Here is a 21,781-nt window from a genome sequence, read left to right as displayed (position 1 = left end):
CAGCGTCCATGAGTACACTTGGTCATTTATTGAGCTTGGTCTTGGCCACAGCTGAGTCTAATTAAAGAAATAATGTTTCCTTTATAGCCACCTTTATTTATGACTCAAAAATATTTGACACTTTGTGTCAGCGAAGACCATTCTGGAATTACTATTAATACTTGAGTGCAGAAGGGGAAGATGGAAGCACTTGCATTCCATGCTGGAGGATACACTTTAGTGGAGCTTTTTTTGGACCTACATAATCCTAAGAGTTATATATATGTCAGGGTTTGTCTTTGGGGTTTTTGCCATCTGGATAGACCTGTGCTTTGTTCCTAATTTTCATGTATTATAGTTTTCCTCCATGCAATCAATAGAACTCCGTCTCGAGCTTTTATACTGACTTTTTCTCCAAATGTCGGAAGTTTTCTGAAATTTGCAGCCTAACATCCACTTGGGCGCTATAAGCTTTGTGGACTGAAAGAACAGTCTAAGCAACTTGATATCTTTAATTTGGGGATTGCCTAGAAAGCTTTGGAGTCAACTGCCTCTGTCAATAGTATCTCTAGGACTGTAACTGAAGTTCATGTGTCTTTTGGGTTCATCTGAGGCTTCCAACTCATGAAGCTTGTTTGTCTCATTCTTAGGAGAAGAAAAAGAAAAGTGTAGCTTAAGTTGGGATTTGAAACCTCTGGAGTTACTTTACACCATTGAATAGTTTTTGTGTGTTCTCTGCCCAGAAGGCATCTTTTTACTTTTGAAATAGCACAGGTTCTCAAGTCATATTACTTAAGCGCACATAATTAACACCAAATTCTTGCATGCTTCAGGAGCACGCGCAGAATTCACCCTTTTTCGCTATGATTCCTTTTCTAATGAACCTGTTCAAACAATGGCAAGCTGTCTTCATCATCCTTGAAGTAGATAACTAGGTAGTTTCAGAAATCATGGAGATAACAAAAGTATTTAACCTGAAACGACCTATTACTTCTGCAAAATAGCTGTAGTGTTTTAGACCCAGAGATGCAATTTGTGGCTTTGGAAGTTTACACTTCTGATAGAAGCTATCGGTTGAGTCAGCTGAAAAAAGAATTGGATATTGTTGATAAATGATGCATTTTAATGACTTATTCAAAAGGCACTAATTTGGTGTTTTGCAGAGGGGAGGGGTGAGGTGCACTGAAGTGCGGAAGCATAAATGGCAACTCATAGTATTGACACATTTCAAAATGAACAACTTGTTCCATAAAGGCAACGCAAGAACCCTGTGGTCAACTCCTTCAGTTCATGCGCTGTACAGGACTTAATTATTGCCCAGAGGTTCTGCTTTGCTTATGATCACTGGGTATTGTGCACACATACCTAAGAATCCTTGCTTTCCATTGCCAGACTTCTTAAAATGTAGATAACTGACCTTTTTTCTCACTTAGCCTTTAAATTCACAGTCAGTCTGAGTACTTGCACAACACTGTAGTTGTCCAGTTTGGACTCCATGGAGTTCAGATCTTTCTGTAGCTATAATTTTCTTCAAACTTGTGGTAATTTTGCTTGGTTTCTATAACTCTGCACCATTTGGTTAGTTTGACAGTTATGTATTGAGCAAATATCAGCAAGCAACTGGGCTTTAAAATTAAAGGAAAATATTGTTACTTTTCCTAATATAACAATATTAATGTAATATTTCTAGTAGCAATATAACAATATTATTATTAGCTATTATTTCCTGTTCCAGCTCAGTCTAGATGGTTTTGCTAGTAGGGTGACATTAGGTTAACTGTATGTGCAAAATTTGCATCTGTGCTGCAAGAAAAAACATAATATACTTGGGCATCATTTTATTGATAAGTTTAGTGCAGCGGGAATAAGAAATGACTGTTGTACCAAATTTTCAGAAATTTAGATTGGTCGCTTTTTAATAAACTCCTGCCAGTGTTATTGGTTACCCTGCTTTGAAGAGGTGTCTATACTCTCGTGAAGTAAAGCTTTTGTTACTTTGGAGGTGTTTGTTTTACTCCAAACATCTCTTGACAGTCGGGTTTACTCCCTAATTTCAATGTCTGCCCTGCTCGTCCCTGCCCTGAAGTTCAGAGCTGGTTCTTGGGGTGCTTAGTTGATGGCACCAAGAACCTGTCATGTCCTCATCTTTCATAAAGAGATCATTGTGTGCAGGATTTGGTATTAATCTGTTATATATACGTAAAGTGCATTTAGGTATAGAATTCACGCTCTGCACTGGGAATCCAAACCATAAAATTAATCATGATAGCACCATGAATTATGCTGGTCATATTATGATTTAAATTGTATATTAATACAAATGCTGATATTTCCATTAGTAGGAAAGCTGAAGCATCAAAAGGCATGGAATAGAATATCATGCAGCAAAAGAAGTTGCCGTGCATAATACAATTTGGTTTAATTTGCTGCACCACTAACAGTCGGTATTGGAGCATCCTCCTATTCTGAGCTGACACTGGCCACCTGTCGTAAAGCAGACTGAAAATTGCCTTGGTTTGCGTTTGTTTTAATCCAAAATCTGTCTTCTGGTGATCAAATTGATCTTAGAACAATGACATAGTGAGTGGGTGATCAAGTCTGATCTCTAAGCATCTTTCTCTCTGCGCAGTGTTAATGCAGAGCTCCCACGCTTCACTGTGTGGGAGGTGGCTGATGAGGCTCCTCAACAGGAATAAAATCACAAGTAACAATTAAAAAATACATGGTAATATTTCCATAAAGGAATTTTTTTTTATAAACTAATTTTTTTTTTCCTTGCTGTATTTACTTGCCCCTCAGACTGTGATTGTCTTATTTTGTGGTTACTTGTAAGACATAGTGATTGCACAGTTGAAAATTAGACTTTGCAAGCCCTAGCTCTATATTTAGGATTTGAGAATTTAGGATTCTCAATTTAGAATGATTTCTATTTAATAAAATTAAAAGCCAAGGATAACATTGTACAGTGTACAGTGTACAGAGACATAATAGTCATTTTTCTGGTTACTGTAGAAAGGCGGTTTGGAGAGCTCTGCCATTGAGATGAATATTGATGTGACTGTAGCACATTTCTACCCATCATCAATGTTCTCTCCAACAGTTTTTCAGTTAGTAGCTGATTACTTTGTCAGATGTGCTCATGTTGAAAATGATTGAGATGCTGAAGTTTGTGTTGTGGCTGTCGGGATCAGAGCACGTCTGAGATCAGGGTTTCTTTTGAATAATGAAATAGTATTTCATCTAATATTGAGAATAAATTCCTCTTGAGATTGTTTGGATGGAATAGTCTCGCATCTTTTCATCAAAATGGCAGTGACCTAACCAAATTATGTGCATTTGGGTGATCCTTTTGTGCTCTGTTTAGAAATGAGACAAGACGTTGATAGCATGATGATGTGGACAAGCGTCACTTTTTTTCCTTTTACTGACGTGCTAAAATATACTCATTGCACCACAGATGGCAAAGCACTTGAGTCCTGTAACAGGGACAAACATTAATTAGGAAACCCAAGAAGGGAATAATTTGGATGCTGTTTTGTGGTGATGCTGAGAATCCCAGCGATCTAAATCCACTTGAAATGCAAAGATCAGCTTTGTATTTTTTCCTTGTTTAAAATCTTGACCACTAGCAGGTATTTTTTACGACTCCTTTTTTTTTGTTGTTGTTCAGCGCTTTAACCCACCAGTGTTCTTTATGTGCTTTGGTTTTTATACATGTTTTTTTGTTGGGCTTCTCTGTTGAGAGGCAATGAAGGTGGATGGTGCCTCCAGGTGTTTGCAGCTGGCACTGGAAAAGCTGAACCCCTTAGAACTTTTCAGAACTTCATTTTCCTACAGTGTGTTCTCAGCATGGCCCTGGAATGTCCTCCGTGGTCTGATGAAGATAGACTTTGCTAATTGCATTTAAATGAAACTTAAGGCTCTTACAATATCAGTGAACGCAGTAATACGGAGTTTTGAATAACCTTGATGTTCTTTAAAAGTAAATTCCATTCTAGTTTATTTGAAAATCCCATTTTCCTATTTGATTATAAAGATCAGCAATGGAAATGATAATTTGAGCTTCGTTTTGCCATGTTATTTCTTAATTTGCATCAGATAAGGGTTGAAAAATATAAATAGTTAAGCTTTTACTGAATAGTGCAGATAAAAATTGTCAGTGTATGATGCTGAATTCTGACAAATTATCCCGTGATTTTTGTCTGTAATTCAAATGTGAATTAAATATACACACGAAAGACAGTGATTTAAATGTTATTAAAATCAATTAAAAATGCAATAAGCAGAAGTGTAAATTTTATAGGTGGCACTAGAAATGTTGTAGCAGAGCTTAGTTCCTCCGTTCACAAAATAGAATGTTAATTGTAACAATACTGACCATGTCAGCACCTTTAACCCTCACTGTTGATATGGGTTTCTATTACAATGAAACAAAAAGGAAACAAGAAGGCTCAAAAGTAGCAGCCAAATACACTTTGAACAGTACAAGTAGATTAAAAGTGAGTACAAATCCCCAAACCAAGCAACTTTCTGTGGCATGTATTGTCTGGTATGTAAGACTAAGACCTAGGCATTCATACGCAGGAATTCTATGTTGAGTGTGATGATATTATTACCCATATTTGACATTTCAGGGATCTGGCTGCAATCCTTACGGAATGAATGCCTAGTAAATGTGTCTTCTTGTTTTCAGCACCCTCGTCCCATGTACATGCCTTGCATCTGGAAATGCCTTTAACCAATAGTCTAAAGTTATCCAAAGGGAATAGTAAAAAAAAGAGGTCATCCACATCAGTGAGCTCTGAAGGGACAGAGATACTGTGCTCTGTGCCCGTAAAGGAGAAATGTTCTGAGAGTCTGAAGGAGAAAATATTAAAGAACGTGATTGAGAAGGACAAGCATTCAGAAGTTGGTAAACTACAATACTTTTTGTTTCCAGTGCTTTAGATGGTAAAAATAATCATAAAGTGACCCTAAAGATAATGTTATTGTTTGTATGTTTCTTCTGTATTACGGACCATTAGGACTTCTTACGGTCTAATGACTTTTACAAGAAAGTGGGTCATCAGCCAGACATCGCGCTTATGTCATATATTCTCCTTTGATTTGCAGGTGCAGTGAGAATGGAAAGAAAAGGAAAACTGGAAGAGAAAAGTTCTTCAACATATGGTATGTAAAGAGTAATAATATTTTTAGGAAAAAAAAAGGAAAAAAATCACTAATGTTTGATACCTCCAAAGAGCGAATGTAGAAGGGTAAAATATTTCCTGGGCCCAGCTGCACTACTTTTGTTTGTTTAGGTCTTAAAAACTGTTTTTATCCATATGACAAGTTGGTAGTAGAATAATAGCTTTACAAGAGAAAATGGAAGTGTCCATAGCAAGGGTTTGGAAGTACCTCTGAAAGGCCTGAAAAAAGGCTTTTATTTTTTTTTAAGTTAAACTAATGATACTGTCATTATAGATTAAAAGGCATTTGATTTTACCTTGTGTTTAAAATAAGAAAAAAAATTATTAGGAGTGTACAGGAATTCATAAGCAATTCTGTCTTGTTTTTTCAGGAGGTGAAAGTGCTGTTTCTGTATTCCTAAAGAAGATAATAAGATCCCAATTTTTGTGCAGGAAATAACCCTTAGATACTGACTATAAAGATTTATTTTCTGTAACAAGTCAGTTCCCTCATTATTTATCTCACTACTGATTGCTTAGAAAATGATGATCGGGTGACAATGTTGGGAGATATATTTTGTCTGGGGAGAATTAATGGGATAAATAGAATTTCCCAGAGACAAAGTACTTGTGTGTGTACCATGTGTGTACCAACAGTGATTAGAAGTGAACTGCAGTGTAAAAAATGTATCATCAGTTTTAGCCAGAATCAGTGTCGTGTAGTAGAAAGTGCTGAGAGCATCAGCGGTTTTGTGATACTGAAATGTCCTTCAAAGGACTTTCTGCAGACCTAATATGTGTTTTTAAGACTGGTTTTAGCTTGGAGTTCAGCACTTCGTAAAGCTTTTTCTCTTGCTATATCTTCTTCCACTACAATATCCCATTTGGAAATACTTAAAATGGTAAAATGTTATTTGTTGAGAGAGATTCCTTTGAACCATTCTACCAGCAATTAACAAGAGACATGCTGAAGATATCAAGTAAATTAACTGAATCATTTTGATCTGAGTAGACAACTGGGATACTTGATTTGGAATATTTAGGTTAAGCCAAATGAGGCAAGTAATTCTGAGTGGTACTGCTGTTTTAAAACGTTTAATTTTTGTTTCAGGTAAAAAGAAAGAAAAGGAAAAGGAGAAAAAAGAGAAAAAGGAGAAAGATCATAAATCAAAACAGAAAAAGAAGAAGAAAAAAAAGAAGAAATCTAAACAGCATGGTAAGTACAATATATATATATTTAATAAGCAAAATCACTCTGTATTTCTGGCATTAGATATTAAAACTTGTTTCTAGATAATATGAATGTCAAATTTTAGAAATTTCAAACAAGTTTTGGCTTTACGTGTTGAAAAGGACACTTAGGTCTGTGACCTCGTTTTTTGTGTTTATAGCCCGTTCCTTCCATGATAGGCATAGATGTTTAATAGATGTTTCTCTTTCTTCAAAAGACACATTTGCTCTCCTCATCTCTTCAAATTCATCATTTTAAGCTCTGTACACATCCTACCTATTTTGCTCGGACGTTGAAATTATTCTCGTATCCAGTCTGCTGCTATATTTCCATGGTTTACTGTATAAAATGCAGCCTCTCCCACCGGTTAATCCTGAACAGCTGAGGTTGGCGTCTCTGTAACAGCCTTGTCTGTTGTTTTGACACATGGTGATTCCATTTGTCTGTGTCTCACTTCTCAATTCTGATTCTTTGCTCACATCACCCACTTTTGTCTTTTTCTCTCATATTTCCATTCCCTAGAAAGAGAAAAATAAGGGGTTTTTTTCAGGTAGCTTGTGCTTTTTTTAACAAAACAGAATAATCCTTTCAAAACACTTAGTGCTTTTCTTTTCCTCCTTGTTTGAGAAGTACTTCTCTAAGAGTGTGGTTTAAAGCTCCAGCACCATCCTTTCTGTAACTCTCCTTGATGTGATTTCTGTGGAACTGGACAATGTTGGGTTTTCTTCTTTATAAAAAGATAACTATCCTGCTGACCAGTACACTTTTACAGTTTCTTTGTATTTCTTCAGTTTTTCCACATGCTTTGGTTCTTTTAATCTCCCATGAAATCACATTACAGGTTCCTTGGTTTACTTTTTGTTTTGCATCCAGTGCAGGCTTAATTGCAGCATCATGGCAGTAAAAATAATAGCATGGTCAAATGCAGACTCATTCTGTCTGTTCTTCTTGCCAAAGACTGACCTGTTTTTTTGTGTATTATACCTGCTTACTTCAGAAAGTGTTTCAGGACTGAAAAGGATACTACTTATTTTTATATTGCTGCTGGTTTATCTTTTTTCCTTGAGAACATCTTTAAATATTCAGAATCTAAACATGAGAACACAGACTGTCCTTTCTATGCCTGTCAGATTGACTTGACTTACATGTACCTTGAGAGTGTACCTACTAGAGATTGGTTGTCATAACTTCAGTTAGAATTTCTTAAAATATGACAAGGTGACAATGTGAAACATATCAAACAAGTTTCTAGAAATTTTTGCTCAAAAGGATGTGGAAAAACCCCATGCATTAAATTGAGCTTCTGACCACAGACTTTTAAAGATGCCTTGTGGATCTCTAAAGTGATTGTGCGTTTCTGTCCAGAATTTATGACATAACATGAAAATGTTCCCAAAGAATGTGGTACTTGAATGTGAAGTGCAATAATATAGGTTTAATGTACTTCATTGTCTTTATATTGGAGTAATATGATTTTAAACTATAAACTTCAATTGCTTTCTTTACCTGAAAGTTATTGGGAGTTTTTCACTTGCACTGGGAAGACATCTAAGTATTTGTAAGAAGATACCGGTAAATGCCAAGTATTCAAAAGTCAAAGAAAAGAACAAAACCCTAAGCAGTCCTGGCTACTTCATCTGTGATTATTAAAACATGTTGAAGTGAATTAATACTCTCCTTAGGTTCCATTTTTAGGAAGATGTTCAAAAGCAATGTGCCATCCCCTTGCGTGCAGGAAAACCCCCAGCAGCACTTTCAATACAGTTTGATAAGAGTAAGAAAAATGTTTTCTAGCTCTTCTGTTCTTTGAGCAGATGACAGATTGAGTGTTGGTGTACAAGTCTTTGAAAAAGAACTGGCATAAAAATATTTATCTCCCCGAGCTTTCTGTTTCATTTATTTCCAAAGAAAGAGGTAAATCAAGGGGTTATCTGTCATCTCTGGTGTTGAATTCCAACATTTAGATGAATCATCAGAAAAGGCTGCTCCAGTGCAGCGTTTAGAAGATTTGGGAGGAGTTGGTCTGACTGGTTTTCAGCTGAGGATGTGATATTTTGCCTTTTTTCAGAGGCCTGTGCTTGAGAGCAGAGTCTGGGCCTTCTCACTGGCTCTGGTTCCATGCAGCTCCAACATGTTTTGCAAACCCTATTCATCTTTTAAATTTTGGGGGTTTTTTTTGTTCCTTCAGTCTCTTTTTACCAACTTCTCTTGAAACTTAGAAGCTTAGGAGAGGTACCATGGTTAGGTTGCAACTTCTAGGGGCCATATCCAATGCTTGTAAATATTAGGAGAAAATCAAGTACCTCCCAATGCCCAACAAATAGAAACTTTAAATCCAGATGCCAAAAGCAGTGTGAGTAAAACTTGAGAGTTTTATTCTTTGGAAATTCATCTTGTGAAAATCTGTTTCTGGCAATCCAGAAGTATTCTGCTTGGATACTTTTTTTAACTGGAGGAAAAAGCAAGATACAGGATCATAGGAAGGCCTGAGTTGGAAGGGACCCCCAAGGATCATGAAGTCCAACCCCTGTCCCTGCAAAGGCTTTGACAGATTCTGTCTCCAGTGTCTTTCTCTGAAAAGGCCCATTGAAAAATTATTTGTCTTTAAAACAGACAAACAAAAAAACCCCAAACAAACCAACCCTTCCCCCGCAAAAACAAACACACAACAAGTGAAGAAAACAACAAAAAAAACCCAACCAAACAGAAAAACAGCAAACAACATGGGGTTTTTTCTGCTGTATGTATGTGCAAGATTGACTTCCTATAAAACACATATAACACAGAAGGTGGTAATTTCTGATTTTTATACCGTTCTGTTACAGTGACGTTGAGAGCAATACAGAATGAAGTGATCAACTCGACTAGTCATGGAGTTGACTCACGTACAGTGAAGATACTTGGGAAGTGTGGTAGATAGTGTGGTTTTGACAGAAGGAGAAAGTAAGTGTGAGCAGTGGCTTTATGGAAAGTATTTAGGAGAGAGACATATTGTGGAACCCATAGATACAGGTGGTAGCAGGAAAGCTTGCTACAGAAGGATGGAAGTGTAGAAATACGATGACTCACTTATATTCAAAGTAGTAAGGTTTGAGAGGAGTAAGTGGATAGCTACTCTTATTTACCATTTGACCAGCATAAGAATGACATGGACCTGCTCAAGAGGGTCCAGAGGAGGCCACAAAGATGATCAGGGCCTGGAGAACCTCCCCTGTGAGGAAAGGCTGAGAGGCTGTTTAGCCTAGAAGAGAGAAGGCTCTGGGAAGTCCTTATAGCAGCGTTCTAGTATTTAAAAGGAGAGACCTCAAGGAAGGTTGGGGAGGGACTCTCAAGGAGTGTAGTGGTAGCACAACAGGTTGTAGTTTTAAATAGAAAGGATAGATTTATGTTACATATTAAAAAGACGTCCTTTACTGTGAGGGTGATGAGACACTGGAACTGGCTGCCCAGAGAAGTTGTAGATGCCCCATCCCTGGGAGTGTCCAAGGCCAGGCTGAATGGGGCTCTGAGCAACTTGATCTATTGGAAAGTATCCCCGCCTGTGGTAGGGGGCATGGAACTAGATGATCTTCAAGGTCCCTTCCACCCCAAACGGTTCTGTGATTTATGATTCCATGAGTTACCTGGGTCAGTCTCTCCAGTCACTATGATTTAAGGACAGGCTTGTGAATACGTTCCTTGAAACTGTTGCGAATAGTATATGTTACAGGAAATTTTATCATGCTGGTACCAGTATGAAGGTTCCACCTGAATATGAGGGGAAACTTCTTTACCAGAGCCCTGAAACAGGCTGCCCAGAGAGGCTGTGGAGTCTCCTTCTCTGGAGACATTCAAACCCACCTGGACACCTTCCTGTGTGATCTGCTCTGGTGAACCTGCTTTGGCAAGTGGGTTGGACTGGATGATCTCCAGAGGTCCCTTCCAACCCCAACCATTCTGTGATAAATGTCAGTACTGCTGTAGCACCAGTGGGCACAAGCTCTGGCTGAGCAGGGCGGAGGGTCCAGTAGTGAGAATATATATGTGTATATATGTGTGTGTGTGTGTGTGTGTGTGTACAGTGTGGATCCCTCCAGCAGCTGAGCTCAGACACTTGTCTGCCCAGTAGCTGCCTATGGATCCCAGTCTTCCCAGTTGCTGGCACCTGGAGGTACAAGCCCCAGGGCCCATAGCGCAGTCACACACCTCTGGACTTGGCCAAGACTCCCCGGATTCCTGTAGCCACCCTGGCTCTCACCCTTAGAGACACACTTGCCCCCAGAGCTGGCCCTTGCAGATCCACTCACCCACTGCTCCCAGGCCACTTCACCTGGTCACCAGCTGGTCCAGCTCAGTCTCTGCTAAGAGTCAGACACTAGCACTGGCTCTGAGTGCTGCAGGGTGAACTCATGGGCCTCTGTGACCAGAGATCCCTCTCGGGTGGTTGGTATTTCAGTCATGTGCTCCAGTCTCTCCAGGTGCTGGCACTGCAGACACATGGGCCCTTAGACCCGTGGTCTGACTCCATTTGCTGGTACTCTGCCACCTGCACACCAAATAGAGCCTTTCACTGGGGTAACAGTTAGAAATGGGGTTTAATAAGAATCACAGAACGGCTGAGATTGGAAGGGACCTCTGGAGGTTCTCTGGTCCAAGCCCCCTGACCAAGCAGGGCCATCTCAAGACAGTTGCCCAGGACCATGTCCAGACAACTTTTGGATATCTCCAAGGAGGGAACCTCCACCACCTCTGCCAGCACAGATAGGACAGACTGTGCTGATCGGACACAGGGCATGGCCAGACAAAGTCTACTGACTGGCATACTATGCATGGCTGGCCCTTTTTATTCCCTTTATTATTCCTCATGCTTGTTCCTATCCAAACCACTTAGGTTCATTTATATATGTATATATATTTATGTATTTACCCACACACACTTTGGTTCCGTTGACCCATCATCAACTGCTGGCTCCTGAAATGGTCCTGAGAGCATCCAGGGAGGGTTTTTTTGGAGCTACCTGTGCACATCTGCAGGTGTACAGACAAGCCTTTGTCACTTAACCTTGAGGACTGGCTGCGGTTACTTGGTAACTACTACTTGTTGGTAGAGCTACCAACAGAGCTAAAGCAAAAAGAGAGCTCCCAGCAGCATCTCTAAGGACAGCAGATGGTACAGGATGAATTGTGGGGAATAAAAGACTGTGTGATGTTAAAGGAAAAATTATTCCTCTGTACGTTCAGAGATGGGAAAGAGGGGGAGTTAAATGGGTAATGCTTGTCTTAGCTATTGAACTTCATTTTGTTTCTTCCTGGAAATTTTTTATGAAATGCATTATCAAGAACTTTTGCTGTTTCTTATTTACAGTTTCATCATCCAAATACCTCAATGTTGATGTTCTTTACTTCCAAACATAATGTTGCAGAATACTAAAATAAGTGTGGTTTTCGAGGTTTTTCTGCATTTGTCACAAACTTTACTCTTGTAACCGCAACTTATTTTCTTTTAATTTTTTCAGATTATTCAGATTATGAAGATAGTTCTGTTGAATTCTTGGACAGATGCTCATCTCCATTAACACGGTCCTCGGGCAGCTCTCTGACTTTGCGCAGCATGTTCTCGGAGAAGAACACATCATACCAGTATCCAAGAGCTATCTTGTCTGTTGATCTTAGTGGAGAAAGTAGGTTGGCTGAACAGCAGCTTTCAATTTGTAGGTTTAAATCTTTAAGAGAATTTTGAAGGAAATAACTTGGTTTGTGTTTGGGATTGTAGCTATAAATATGGTGACTGATTTCTACTTCGTCTGTTGAAATCAAAATGCTTACGCTGCTCAAGCTGTTCTGCAGTTTACTTACTTTAGATAAGTGTTGCTGCTCTGCTTCTGCGGAAATGGTATTAAAGGCATTTTGCAGAATTCATCAAGAAATCTGATACACCAGCAGTGTGTTTGGGAGTGATTTTAGTTGTATGCGGGTTAAGATTAACTGCTAAAAAAACCTGTATCTCTCTAAGGTATTGTATCTCTGCACACAAAATATCACATGTATTTATTTTTACTAGACCTTTCAGATGTGGAGTTCTTGGATGATTCCTCTACAGAGAGTTTGTTACTCAGTGGCGATGAATACAATCAGGATTTTGATTCAACTAACTTTGAAGAGTCTCAGGATGAAGATGATGCTCTCAATGAAATTGTTAGATGCATTTGTGAACTGGATGAAGAAAATGGCTTTATGATTCAGGTAAAGAAATTTAGCGGGGGGGGGCTGTATTTTCCATGTGAATTCCTTGCTCTTGAAGGTGCTCTTTGGATGTGTTGGAGACTGAGGTTATATAGAGAGCTCTAAAGAGAAGCAAAATATTTGTGTGTTCTGCACTTTGTTTGACTGCAGTTTATGCAGAACTATTATGCTAGGATGGAATTTCTCTAACAAATGGATATGTAGAACAAGTTTGTAAGGAAAGGTAACCTTTTTCTCTATAGCTAGTTGATAAATTTGGAATTAAGTATCCCTTCCTGCACACAAATCACTGCTTCTGTCCACAGCCCATCCCAGTTATACCAACCCTTCTGGTTTTGCCCTTGTGCTTTGTGGTACCACTTGTAGATATCACTTTGCTTGCTGTAAATGCACCACAGCTGTATCCAAGATCTTTGCCATACAGACATGAATATGATCAGTAACTGTGTGTGATGTGTGTGCTTCATCTTTGGAACAGCAGTTCGCAAACTAGGAATCACTGGCTTGTTTTAGAAACTGCAAAGAATTTAAATCTTACTTAGTATAGGAAAAAGGGAAGAAGAATCTATACAGTGTGTGCACAGCATTCAGGTGCTGATGGATTGCAACTACTACTGCTGCTTCTTTATTTGTACTCCAGTGAGGGGAGCATTTCCCATCTAGTAACGAATAATTGCAAGTCTTTTTCTTAAAAAATCCATAATATAGTGATTAGATCAATACAAGCAACAGTGAGGAAGAACTCACTTGTTATAACTTTAAAAACGCCATGAAATTCTTGTGGTTTTTTTCACCACTCAAAAACCAGGTTTGTATTCAACTATTAATGTGGTAATGTTTCTGTTGAAAATATGGAGCCTTTTTAGTTGAGATCTGAAGAACCCAAGTATGACAGTTTTGTGTTAATGGACTTGGAGTCTTTTAGAAATGACAGGTCTAAAAATGAAGAACACACTACTGAAAACGCACTGTTGTGTTGGAGGAGCTAAGCAGGAGTTCAGTTAGGCTAATAATATGGAAAAATGGACTGATGCAGAAACCTTTGGAGAGAGGAGAGGAAACTGTAGCCGTGACGGTGTCACAAGAGGAGAGGTGACTTCAGTTTTTTGAATAGGTTGATGCTCAAAAGCATATCAAAGCAAAGAAGACTTTTGGTAGTAAACCGACAGGTAGTTAGAACAAAGGTAAATGTTGAGTTAAGAAAGGGAAATGTATTTTTTCCTGCCTGTTTCAAAAGTCCAATGACAGCCTGATTTTTTGATCGCTTATCTCCTCTTCATGCCTTGTCTCACTGAGAGCAACCAGTTTGCTATTTCTAGGCCTTCATGTCTTGCCACTTCTATTTTGCTCTCCTATTCTCTTGTTTCTCCTCTTTCATTTTCTCTTCATTTTCTTTTTCTTTTAGATTTTCCATTGGTGCGATATTAAAAACACATCTTTCTAGCGCACTGGAGAGATGCTTTGTAAATATAAATAATTAAACTGAAGAGTTTTCTACTTTTCACTGTTATGCTGTAACGTATTACATTATCTTTCTACTTTACTGTAATATTATACCCCTGTCTTATGTTTCACTACTAAATATTTAGGTGCTAAAATACTGAATGTTGTAATGAAATATTATTAAATATTACGTCGTCATTTTTTTTTCTTTTCCAGTCTGGAATTTGTGGTTGAGGTGACTTTCGGAACTAGAGCTATTTTTTTAGCTTCATGTCTTTGCCGACCCAAACACAAATTGCCCAATTAAATAATCTTACTCATACCAACTGTTTAAGTTAAACTACTGTTCTCTGCATTTTGACGATACAATAGCTTCTGATTTTTGAATCTACTTATCTCAGTTTTAGTGTTTGCCTTTTTGTCTTTCCGATATTAGTGTGAAGAGTGCTTGTGTTGGCAGCACAGCGTGTGCATGGGGCTGCTGGAGGACAGCATTCCGGAGCAGTACATCTGCTACATCTGCCGAGATCCACCAGGTACGCCCAGACCGCCCCCATCTGCAGCTATCTGCTTGGGATTTTTAAGCAGAAATGTTATGCATTGCTTAAATTGTCAAAGTTTTGTCTGTTTTTGTTGTTAACTGTTGTACTTCTTTGGTGCAAGTGCTTTGAAGTTTAGCTGAGCAGAAACTTTCCTGTTAGTAGCATTGAACTATGATAAATCTTACTCATGATCTTAGTTACCATCACTTCAGTTGTTTCAGCTTAATTCCCTCAAAACCTTAACACTTATTCATGTCACTGTAGTCTGAACAATCTAAATCATTCTTGTTTGGCCTGTACTTGGAATCACATCTGTTTATTTAATTTATTTTTTAATGAAGAAGGACTCATTACCACAGTGCACTCAGATATGCTGTGGTTGTCGTTTCATATCAGTTGCAAATTTATGTTTCTGTTTGACCAGAATTGTGTAAATAAAGGTGTGGAACTAACATGTGAAATACAAAACGATCTAATGCTTTATATAGTAAATGGTAGCGCACAAACAGCACATCCAGCATTTAAGGCTGTTAGGATAAATTTGAAACGGTAAGAACAAGGAAAAGCCTATTGACTTTTAAACTGAACTCATTTGATGAAGATGATGTTGATTTAAAAATGATTATGTCCATAAACACATTTTTCTTAGCAGTTATTTGGAGAAAACCTACACAGTTTGGAAGAAGGTTTTAGTATTTTTTCCTGACAATCAGTATAAACACACATATGTGTCTTCCAGTGAAAGAACCAACAGTCCAGCTGTTTCAAGTGTGAGACTACACACCTGAATGTACTTTCTTTCTGAATTTAGCAATCTCTGAAAACTGTTTGCAAAGTTATAAAACAGCACAGTTTTTTATTAGTTATTTTTGAGAAGAAAATTGAGGAAAATAGAGCTGGACTGATGTGGTTTTTTCCATTTGCCCTGATCTGAATGTAAATTGGTGCTATAGAGCCTCCTTCGGTAGTTGTGTGTCGTGTACTCTTTGAGCAGTCAGGCTTTTTCTTACTAAAACAAACTAATTTGTCTTGTGTTCTTTCCCTGCGCTGTACCAGGTACTTCCTTATCCCCTGCTATGCAGAGATTGTGTCTCTAATTTCTAATCTTCTCTCCCTTCCTAACCAATCCTTCTTTTCTTTCTGTGTCAGGAGAAAAAGGTCATTCACAATGTCAGTATTTTAAAGTGTATTGGGATAATGGGCAAAAAGGAGATAGACAGGGTATTCTCCTGAAAGGTATGAAGGGCTTCCATCAACCTGTTCTTTGTTCTGTATATGATGATAGTCTGATATAAAATGCAGTGTAAGATATTGCGGTCTCAGTCTGTTTGTCTGGGTTCCTCATTGCAAACAACAATATTGAAATAATTTTCAGTATACATTTCTAGTTTTGTTTCTTTCTTTTCTTTTTATGAGGTGTTTTGGTTTGTTTTTTAGTTATTAAGTTACTATAGAAGCACTACCTAGATACCCCTTTGCCTGTTGGGGTTATTGTTGTAGATGTTGCCGTAGCCTTGGAAAGCTAAGGCACATTTACATCAATATTGTGTCGGGTAAAAGGCACCACAAAGGAGACCATAAGAACTTTGCTGTCAGCGAACTTTGAAACGTCTGCTTTTCTTGAAGCCTTCTCCTGCCTTCTAATACATAGATAATTGACTTCGCTATTGAAACAAATATTTGTCTTTCAGAAACAAACAAAAAAGTGTTGTGAGGAGATCCATATAGAACCCAGTGTGTAACATTTTTCTTAATAACTTAGGTTTTCTTTCTTTTTTTTTAATAAGCTGCAGTATTTAAATAAAATACCAATTTATACTTTTATTTTTTGAGGTTGGCAGTTTGGTAATAGCAAAGTTCTTAACATCCTGTACTTTGATTGCAAAGGGGATTAGATTTTTGTTTCGAATGCCATTGAAATTTCAGGTTTATTTTAGTTTTCATAAATGTTAAGTGCTTCCTCTTAATCCACGAGAAATAAATTTTAATGTCTTAATAGCAAGATCTTGAATCATTATTTTGTGTACGTTAGGAGATATTTAGGAGAGTACAGCACATGATTATAGCACTCTAATTTTAATTACAGTTCTGCTGTGGCTTTAGCTGGCCCTGAATTTGTTTATTGCTTACCCCAGGTCAGAGGTGGAGTGCCAAATATCTTTATGATAAAGACTGGCTGAACAATGGACACATGTGTGGATTATCCTTTTTGAAAGAAAACTACTCTCACCTTAATGCCAAAAAGATTGTGTCAACACATCACCTGCTGGCAGATGTATATGGTGTGACTGAAATATTGCATGGACTTCAACTGAAGATTGGGATATTAAAGTAAGTATCTGTCCAGGGTTTATTCCCCATCTTTATATATTTAGGTAGCAGAAACTACTGTTATTCCTTTTGCATTATTCTCTCACATTCAAGTTCTTTCTTGTATAATAGTTAAAATAATTCAAATGCAAGATGTGGAGTACCCTCAGCTTCAGTGGGAGTTAGGTGTTTGGCACCTGAGGAGATCTTGTGTATTTGGTTTATTTGCGACTTCTATTTTTTATTATTTTATAGTTAATTTTGTATTAAAGGGATATTCTGGATTTATCCTAAATTGATAAGTGATTGAGGACTACTTACATGTTTGATAATGGCGCTTATCAATCGCCATGATGTCACAGAAGCAGATACTTGATGCTTTCAGTGCTCTGAGTGGCATTCTCTGTAACTTGCTTTATTTTCCTCTTATTCAATGCAGAAATAAACATCACCCAGACCTTCATCTCTGGGCTTATTCAGGGATGCGAAAAGAACAGGAACAAATAACTGTTGGGGTAGAGAAAAAATCGGTGACTTTGCCAGATGCCATTAATCCAACTGAAAGGACGTGTCACAGTCAAAACCATAGAGAGCCACCCCCTAAACCCCAGAAGATGGAAGAAACGTACATCACAAGTGAGCACAGTTACCAAAAACCTCAGAGTTTTGGTCAAGAATGCAAAGCAGTCACTGACCCTATGAGCTCAGATGATGAAGATACAAGTAGTTTTGAGGAAGATCAGGAATTTCACACAGAGAGTAAAAACTGTTTACAATATTCGTTTAAAGATGATGGCATGAATGAGCAGGTAAGTATCGTTTTTCATCTGGGAAGTTTCTTAGAAAAATATGTTGAATCAGATAAGTACATGGAAGTATTTAAAAATGCTCATTGTTATAACTCAACACATTCTATCAAATAATATGTCAACAGAAATCACTAGAAGCAAAGTTGGATCACTGAAATAGTTTCAGGTAAAGTGTACTCATTCCAGTTGGTGAACAAAGTGCAAAATGTGGTTAAAGTATTACCTGTGCAAATACTGGTTTTATGCTTAATCCAATAGTTCTTTGGGAAAAAAGAACAACAGAAATCCTATGCTTAAAATGCAGGATCTTGAAACAGAACTTAGGTGTTTTGTTTTGTTTTCTTTTTTGCAAGGTAAGTAAAAATGAACAAGCTTCCTTAGCTTCCTTTTTTCTCTGGACAAGTTTCCTTTTTCCTCTCAGTTCTGTTTTCTATGTGTTGTTGTTGTTTAATTAACTGAGATTTGTAATAGGGTTGATTATTGTACCATATTCTTCTTTTAATAGCAACACTGCCTAGAATTCTGTCCACAAGTGGTGATTTACTGACCAACTAATTTCACCTCATGTGCAGCTCCTTTCGAGTCTTGTTTCACAGGTTTTTAGTCAGGTTTATATTTGACTATTTAAACATCTTTCTCATTTTTGCATTAATGGTTTGAATCCATTACTGTGTGGAAAAGGTCTGAAACTTATTAGTCTGGTTTTAATGCAGAGTTCTGTTTGAGCAAAAATCAAAGTAAACCAAACTTATCTGTTTTCTGCAATATCAACTTTGTGAGAATAAATCACCCAACTCACCCCCCTTTCTGGTGTGGAAGAAATGAGTAAGACATGTCTTTTTTTCTTTTAATTTCAGTTTTAAATTTGGCATGTAAACTATATAGTCTAAATGGGAAAATTTGGCTTGTTATAGTTAGAAGTAGCTGTGTGCTAAGTTGCATGATTATCCTCAGTTTGCGTAGTATGGAGACATGCAACAGTTTCCAATACGCTTTCTTTCCCACAGTAGCCTAAGTTGGCATTGTAAATAGTATAAATATATTTAGAATTAAAAGAAAATAGATGCGAGCAGCAAAACAAAACTAATGTTTCCTTCAAAGACAAACGGAGATGCCTAAAAAGCGACATCCTCTCTGTTTAAAAGCAGGAGGAGATCTGGTTGGGGCAGTGTCAGAGTGGTCTTTCCTATGGGACACCTTAGTTCACCTTGTTGCCCATAGTCAACCTTGATGTCTGAAATAAGGCTTTCTGTCTAGACCTACTACTTATTGAAAGGCTCTCCTGACTTCTCTTTAAGGTGCCACCTTCACCTCTTTTTGTCAAAGTTTGGGTTGGGCTTTGGATTCTACCTTCTAGTGCCCTGAAGAGCCTTGAATATTCTGTTTTTCCATACTGTTTCACCTTATACTAATCTAAATGTCTGAATATCATCTTTTCTCTTATAAACAGTGTTCAGATTGACTATTACCAAGTCCCTTTCTGGACTGTGCATCATCTTTAAAATGTATTTAGTTGTTTGTACTTCTGAAAGCACCAACCTCCCCCACCTGAACTTCCCCTTTATTTCTTCACAACCTGGGTCCTGTACTCTGCTTTTTTTACCAGCACTCCCTCATTGCCTACATGGATCTCTTAGCTTAGAGGAGGACGTGTTTCACCTTCTGCTTTATTTTTCAAGCAGCATTTACTAGCCATTTGAATAAAAGGAAAGGAAATAAAAGGAAAAAATGAATGTGGTGTTGTTTAGCTTTAAGATTTTTCTCTAACTTACTGCAGTGGGTGTCTAAAAGATTCACCTGACAGATGATCTTGGGTTTAGAATTATGGACTTGGGGTCTCATATGGCAAGGAAAAAACTGTGTTGTTCTTTCGTGGTTTAACAGAGGATCTGAAAACTGTAAGAAATAGGATATTTATTATTTACATTGGAAATATCCTTTTGAAAGATTATTAGCGGTTTGTGGATGCAAACCTGATGTCTTGAGAGATGAGAGATTTTATCTGAAAGGTGTTAGAGTTCAGAGGCTTTTATGACTTTTATAATCTGTCTTTGGGAAATAACTTTAGTGACTCCTTTAGTGAATATTTTGAGTTTTAACAATACTCGTCCTCCAGAACTCGCTCAAAAAGCTGCCAGCAGGTCAGTCGAAGAATTTTTCTTAATTTAAGTCTTAAACAGTTACTTTTTTGCTTAAGAAGTAACTTTAAATCCATCAGTCCCTAATTTCTTCTTCCCCTCTCTCCTCACCCTTCTGATTCTTAGTTGGAGGGAGAAATAATTTAAGAAATAAATGCTGTTAAATCTATTGTTATGTGATGTGGCAAGAAAAATCAGCTGAGCACTTCATTAGAGAACTGTATTAATGCAATAAAAGTCACTCCTTTCTCTGGCATTTATTTGTGTAAAATAGTAACTGTTTACATCTTGGATATTACTGCGTTTTAAGGAGTTTTCTTTCATTCTAAATTTGAAACATATCTTAGAGTTTTGCACATTTTCAGTGGTGCTAGAGCAATATAGTTCAGCACTTCATGATTTAACTCATAATTTATAGAAAAAGGGCACAGAAATGCTGTCTTACTGCATGGAACAAAGTGCTTAAGCTGGTAAACTTTACCTCTTGCCTCACTCTCCCAGTGCTACATGTGCTCGTTTATTTGGAATGTGTGTTTTGTTTGGGTTAGTCTACTGATGTATCATGGTAAGTGGCTTTTTGAGTGTTGTCAAGTAGACAGAAGCACAGTTCTAAACCAGCGTAGTTTATCATGTGACTCAAGTATTGAAATCAACACCAGAAATTAAAACACACCAAAAAAAGCCTTCTTAAATGGCTATTTTTTTCTTTCTGTTGCTACTATGAAGAAGAATTCTGCTGAAGGAAACACTGTGTTTGTTTGCAATGAAAGAAAAGGCTCAGAAGAACAAGTGGACACACATCTTCAATGGCAGCTAAACCTCCTCACCCACATAGAGAATGTACAGAACGAAGTCACCAGCAGGATGGACCTAATTGAAAAAGAAGTTGATGGTAACTGCATTTCCAGATACTTTATACACCTGTAACAGCATCTTTCATAACTGCTGTGTTGAAGGTGATCTCAGGCACTGAGGATGGATTTTTAAGAGTTGTGTTAAAATTCAGGTACCCAAAATTATAGCCAGGGCTTGTATCCTTGATCCCTCCACCCCCTTCCACAAGTTTTGAAAGCCCAATAAAGTAGCTTAAGCACTCAGGACCATTGAAAATTTAGCTCAAATTTGTGATATTAGGCAGGCTTCAGAAAGCTTAGCTAACTTGTCTTTGTCCAGATATTGATTGTAAAGTTGATCAGTTTTTCTATGCCCCAAATGGCTTTGGCCTGATTGTTCTAGTACTTGACAATATTCAGGAAAAAAATAAAGTGTTCTTTCTACCTTCAGTTTGGTTTGCTATGTGTTAGTAAATAAGTTTCAAGAAGTCTAATCAGTCTTGAATGACATTATAGTGTGGGAGCAAATATCAACTGCGTATAAATTTACCTGCCAGTCATAGAGATTAAGAAAGAGAGGAGCTTGTAGTCTAGTCATAGGAGCCCTTAAGTTTTTGATAAATAAATTTGCCTTATTCCTCTGTGCAGTTTCAGTATTTCTGCTTGTGCTAGGCAGTATTTCTAAACTAACAGAGTTGACCTTTTCCCTTCTCTGTCTCTACAAGCATAGAAATTCCTCGAAAAACATTTGTTGAAGATTGGAAAACCATTCTGTAATCTGGACCTTGTTAAGAGGAGCCTATTAAAGTGGCAGAAGCAAACCTTGCATTTAAGGCTTGCCTTTTCTGTTGCAGGACTGTCAGAGCTAGAAAGCTGTGAGCTGAGTTTTCTTTTAGGTGTGTAGATGGTAAATTGTTAGCCAAGGGTATAATTGGTGTCCAGGTACCTTTTTTATAGCAACATTGAAATCAGAAGATATATTTGGTTTGTTTGAGAGAAACATGGAATTAAGTGTTGTTTCCTTAATCAACATTTCTTCTGTTAAATAAAAATCACAGCCTCAGGATAATGAAAATCACAGCCTCAGGATGTTTTCCTTTCTTATA

At 37.7% G+C, this 21,781-nt stretch overlaps 1 protein-coding gene across 7 annotated transcripts in view; it reads left to right on the top strand.

Annotated features, from left to right (window-relative positions):
- The window catches only part of PHF20L1 (PHD finger protein 20 like 1), a 54,696-nt gene that overhangs the window by 30,650 nt on the left and 2,265 nt on the right, over positions 1-21,781 (top strand). For 3 of the 7 annotated variants that reach the window (XM_065830015.2, XM_065830017.2, XM_071803785.1), the window contains 9 exons: positions 4,673-4,891; positions 5,092-5,148; positions 6,259-6,363; positions 11,874-12,038; positions 12,419-12,600; positions 14,480-14,579; positions 16,721-16,916; positions 17,335-17,704; positions 20,569-20,734. In XM_065830015.2, coding sequence (XP_065686087.1) covers positions 4,673-4,891; positions 5,092-5,148; positions 6,259-6,363; positions 11,874-12,038; positions 12,419-12,600; positions 14,480-14,579; positions 16,721-16,916; positions 17,335-17,704; positions 20,569-20,734 — 1,560 coding nt within the window. The remainder of the gene's footprint in view (positions 1-4,672; positions 4,892-5,091; positions 5,149-6,258; positions 6,364-11,873; positions 12,039-12,418; positions 12,601-14,479; positions 14,580-16,720; positions 16,917-17,334; positions 17,705-20,568; positions 20,735-21,781) is intronic. The other 4 variants (XM_065830020.2, XM_065830019.2, XM_065830016.2 and 1 more) reach the window with 3 other exon arrangements.

Source organism: Patagioenas fasciata, chromosome 2 (genome assembly GCF_037038585.1).
Source record: "Patagioenas fasciata isolate bPatFas1 chromosome 2, bPatFas1.hap1, whole genome shotgun sequence".
In the NCBI taxonomy this organism is placed as follows: Eukaryota; Metazoa; Chordata; class Aves; order Columbiformes; family Columbidae; genus Patagioenas; species Patagioenas fasciata.
Note: the sequence above shows the minus strand (reverse complement) of the source record. Positions and strands in the feature narration are given on the sequence as shown.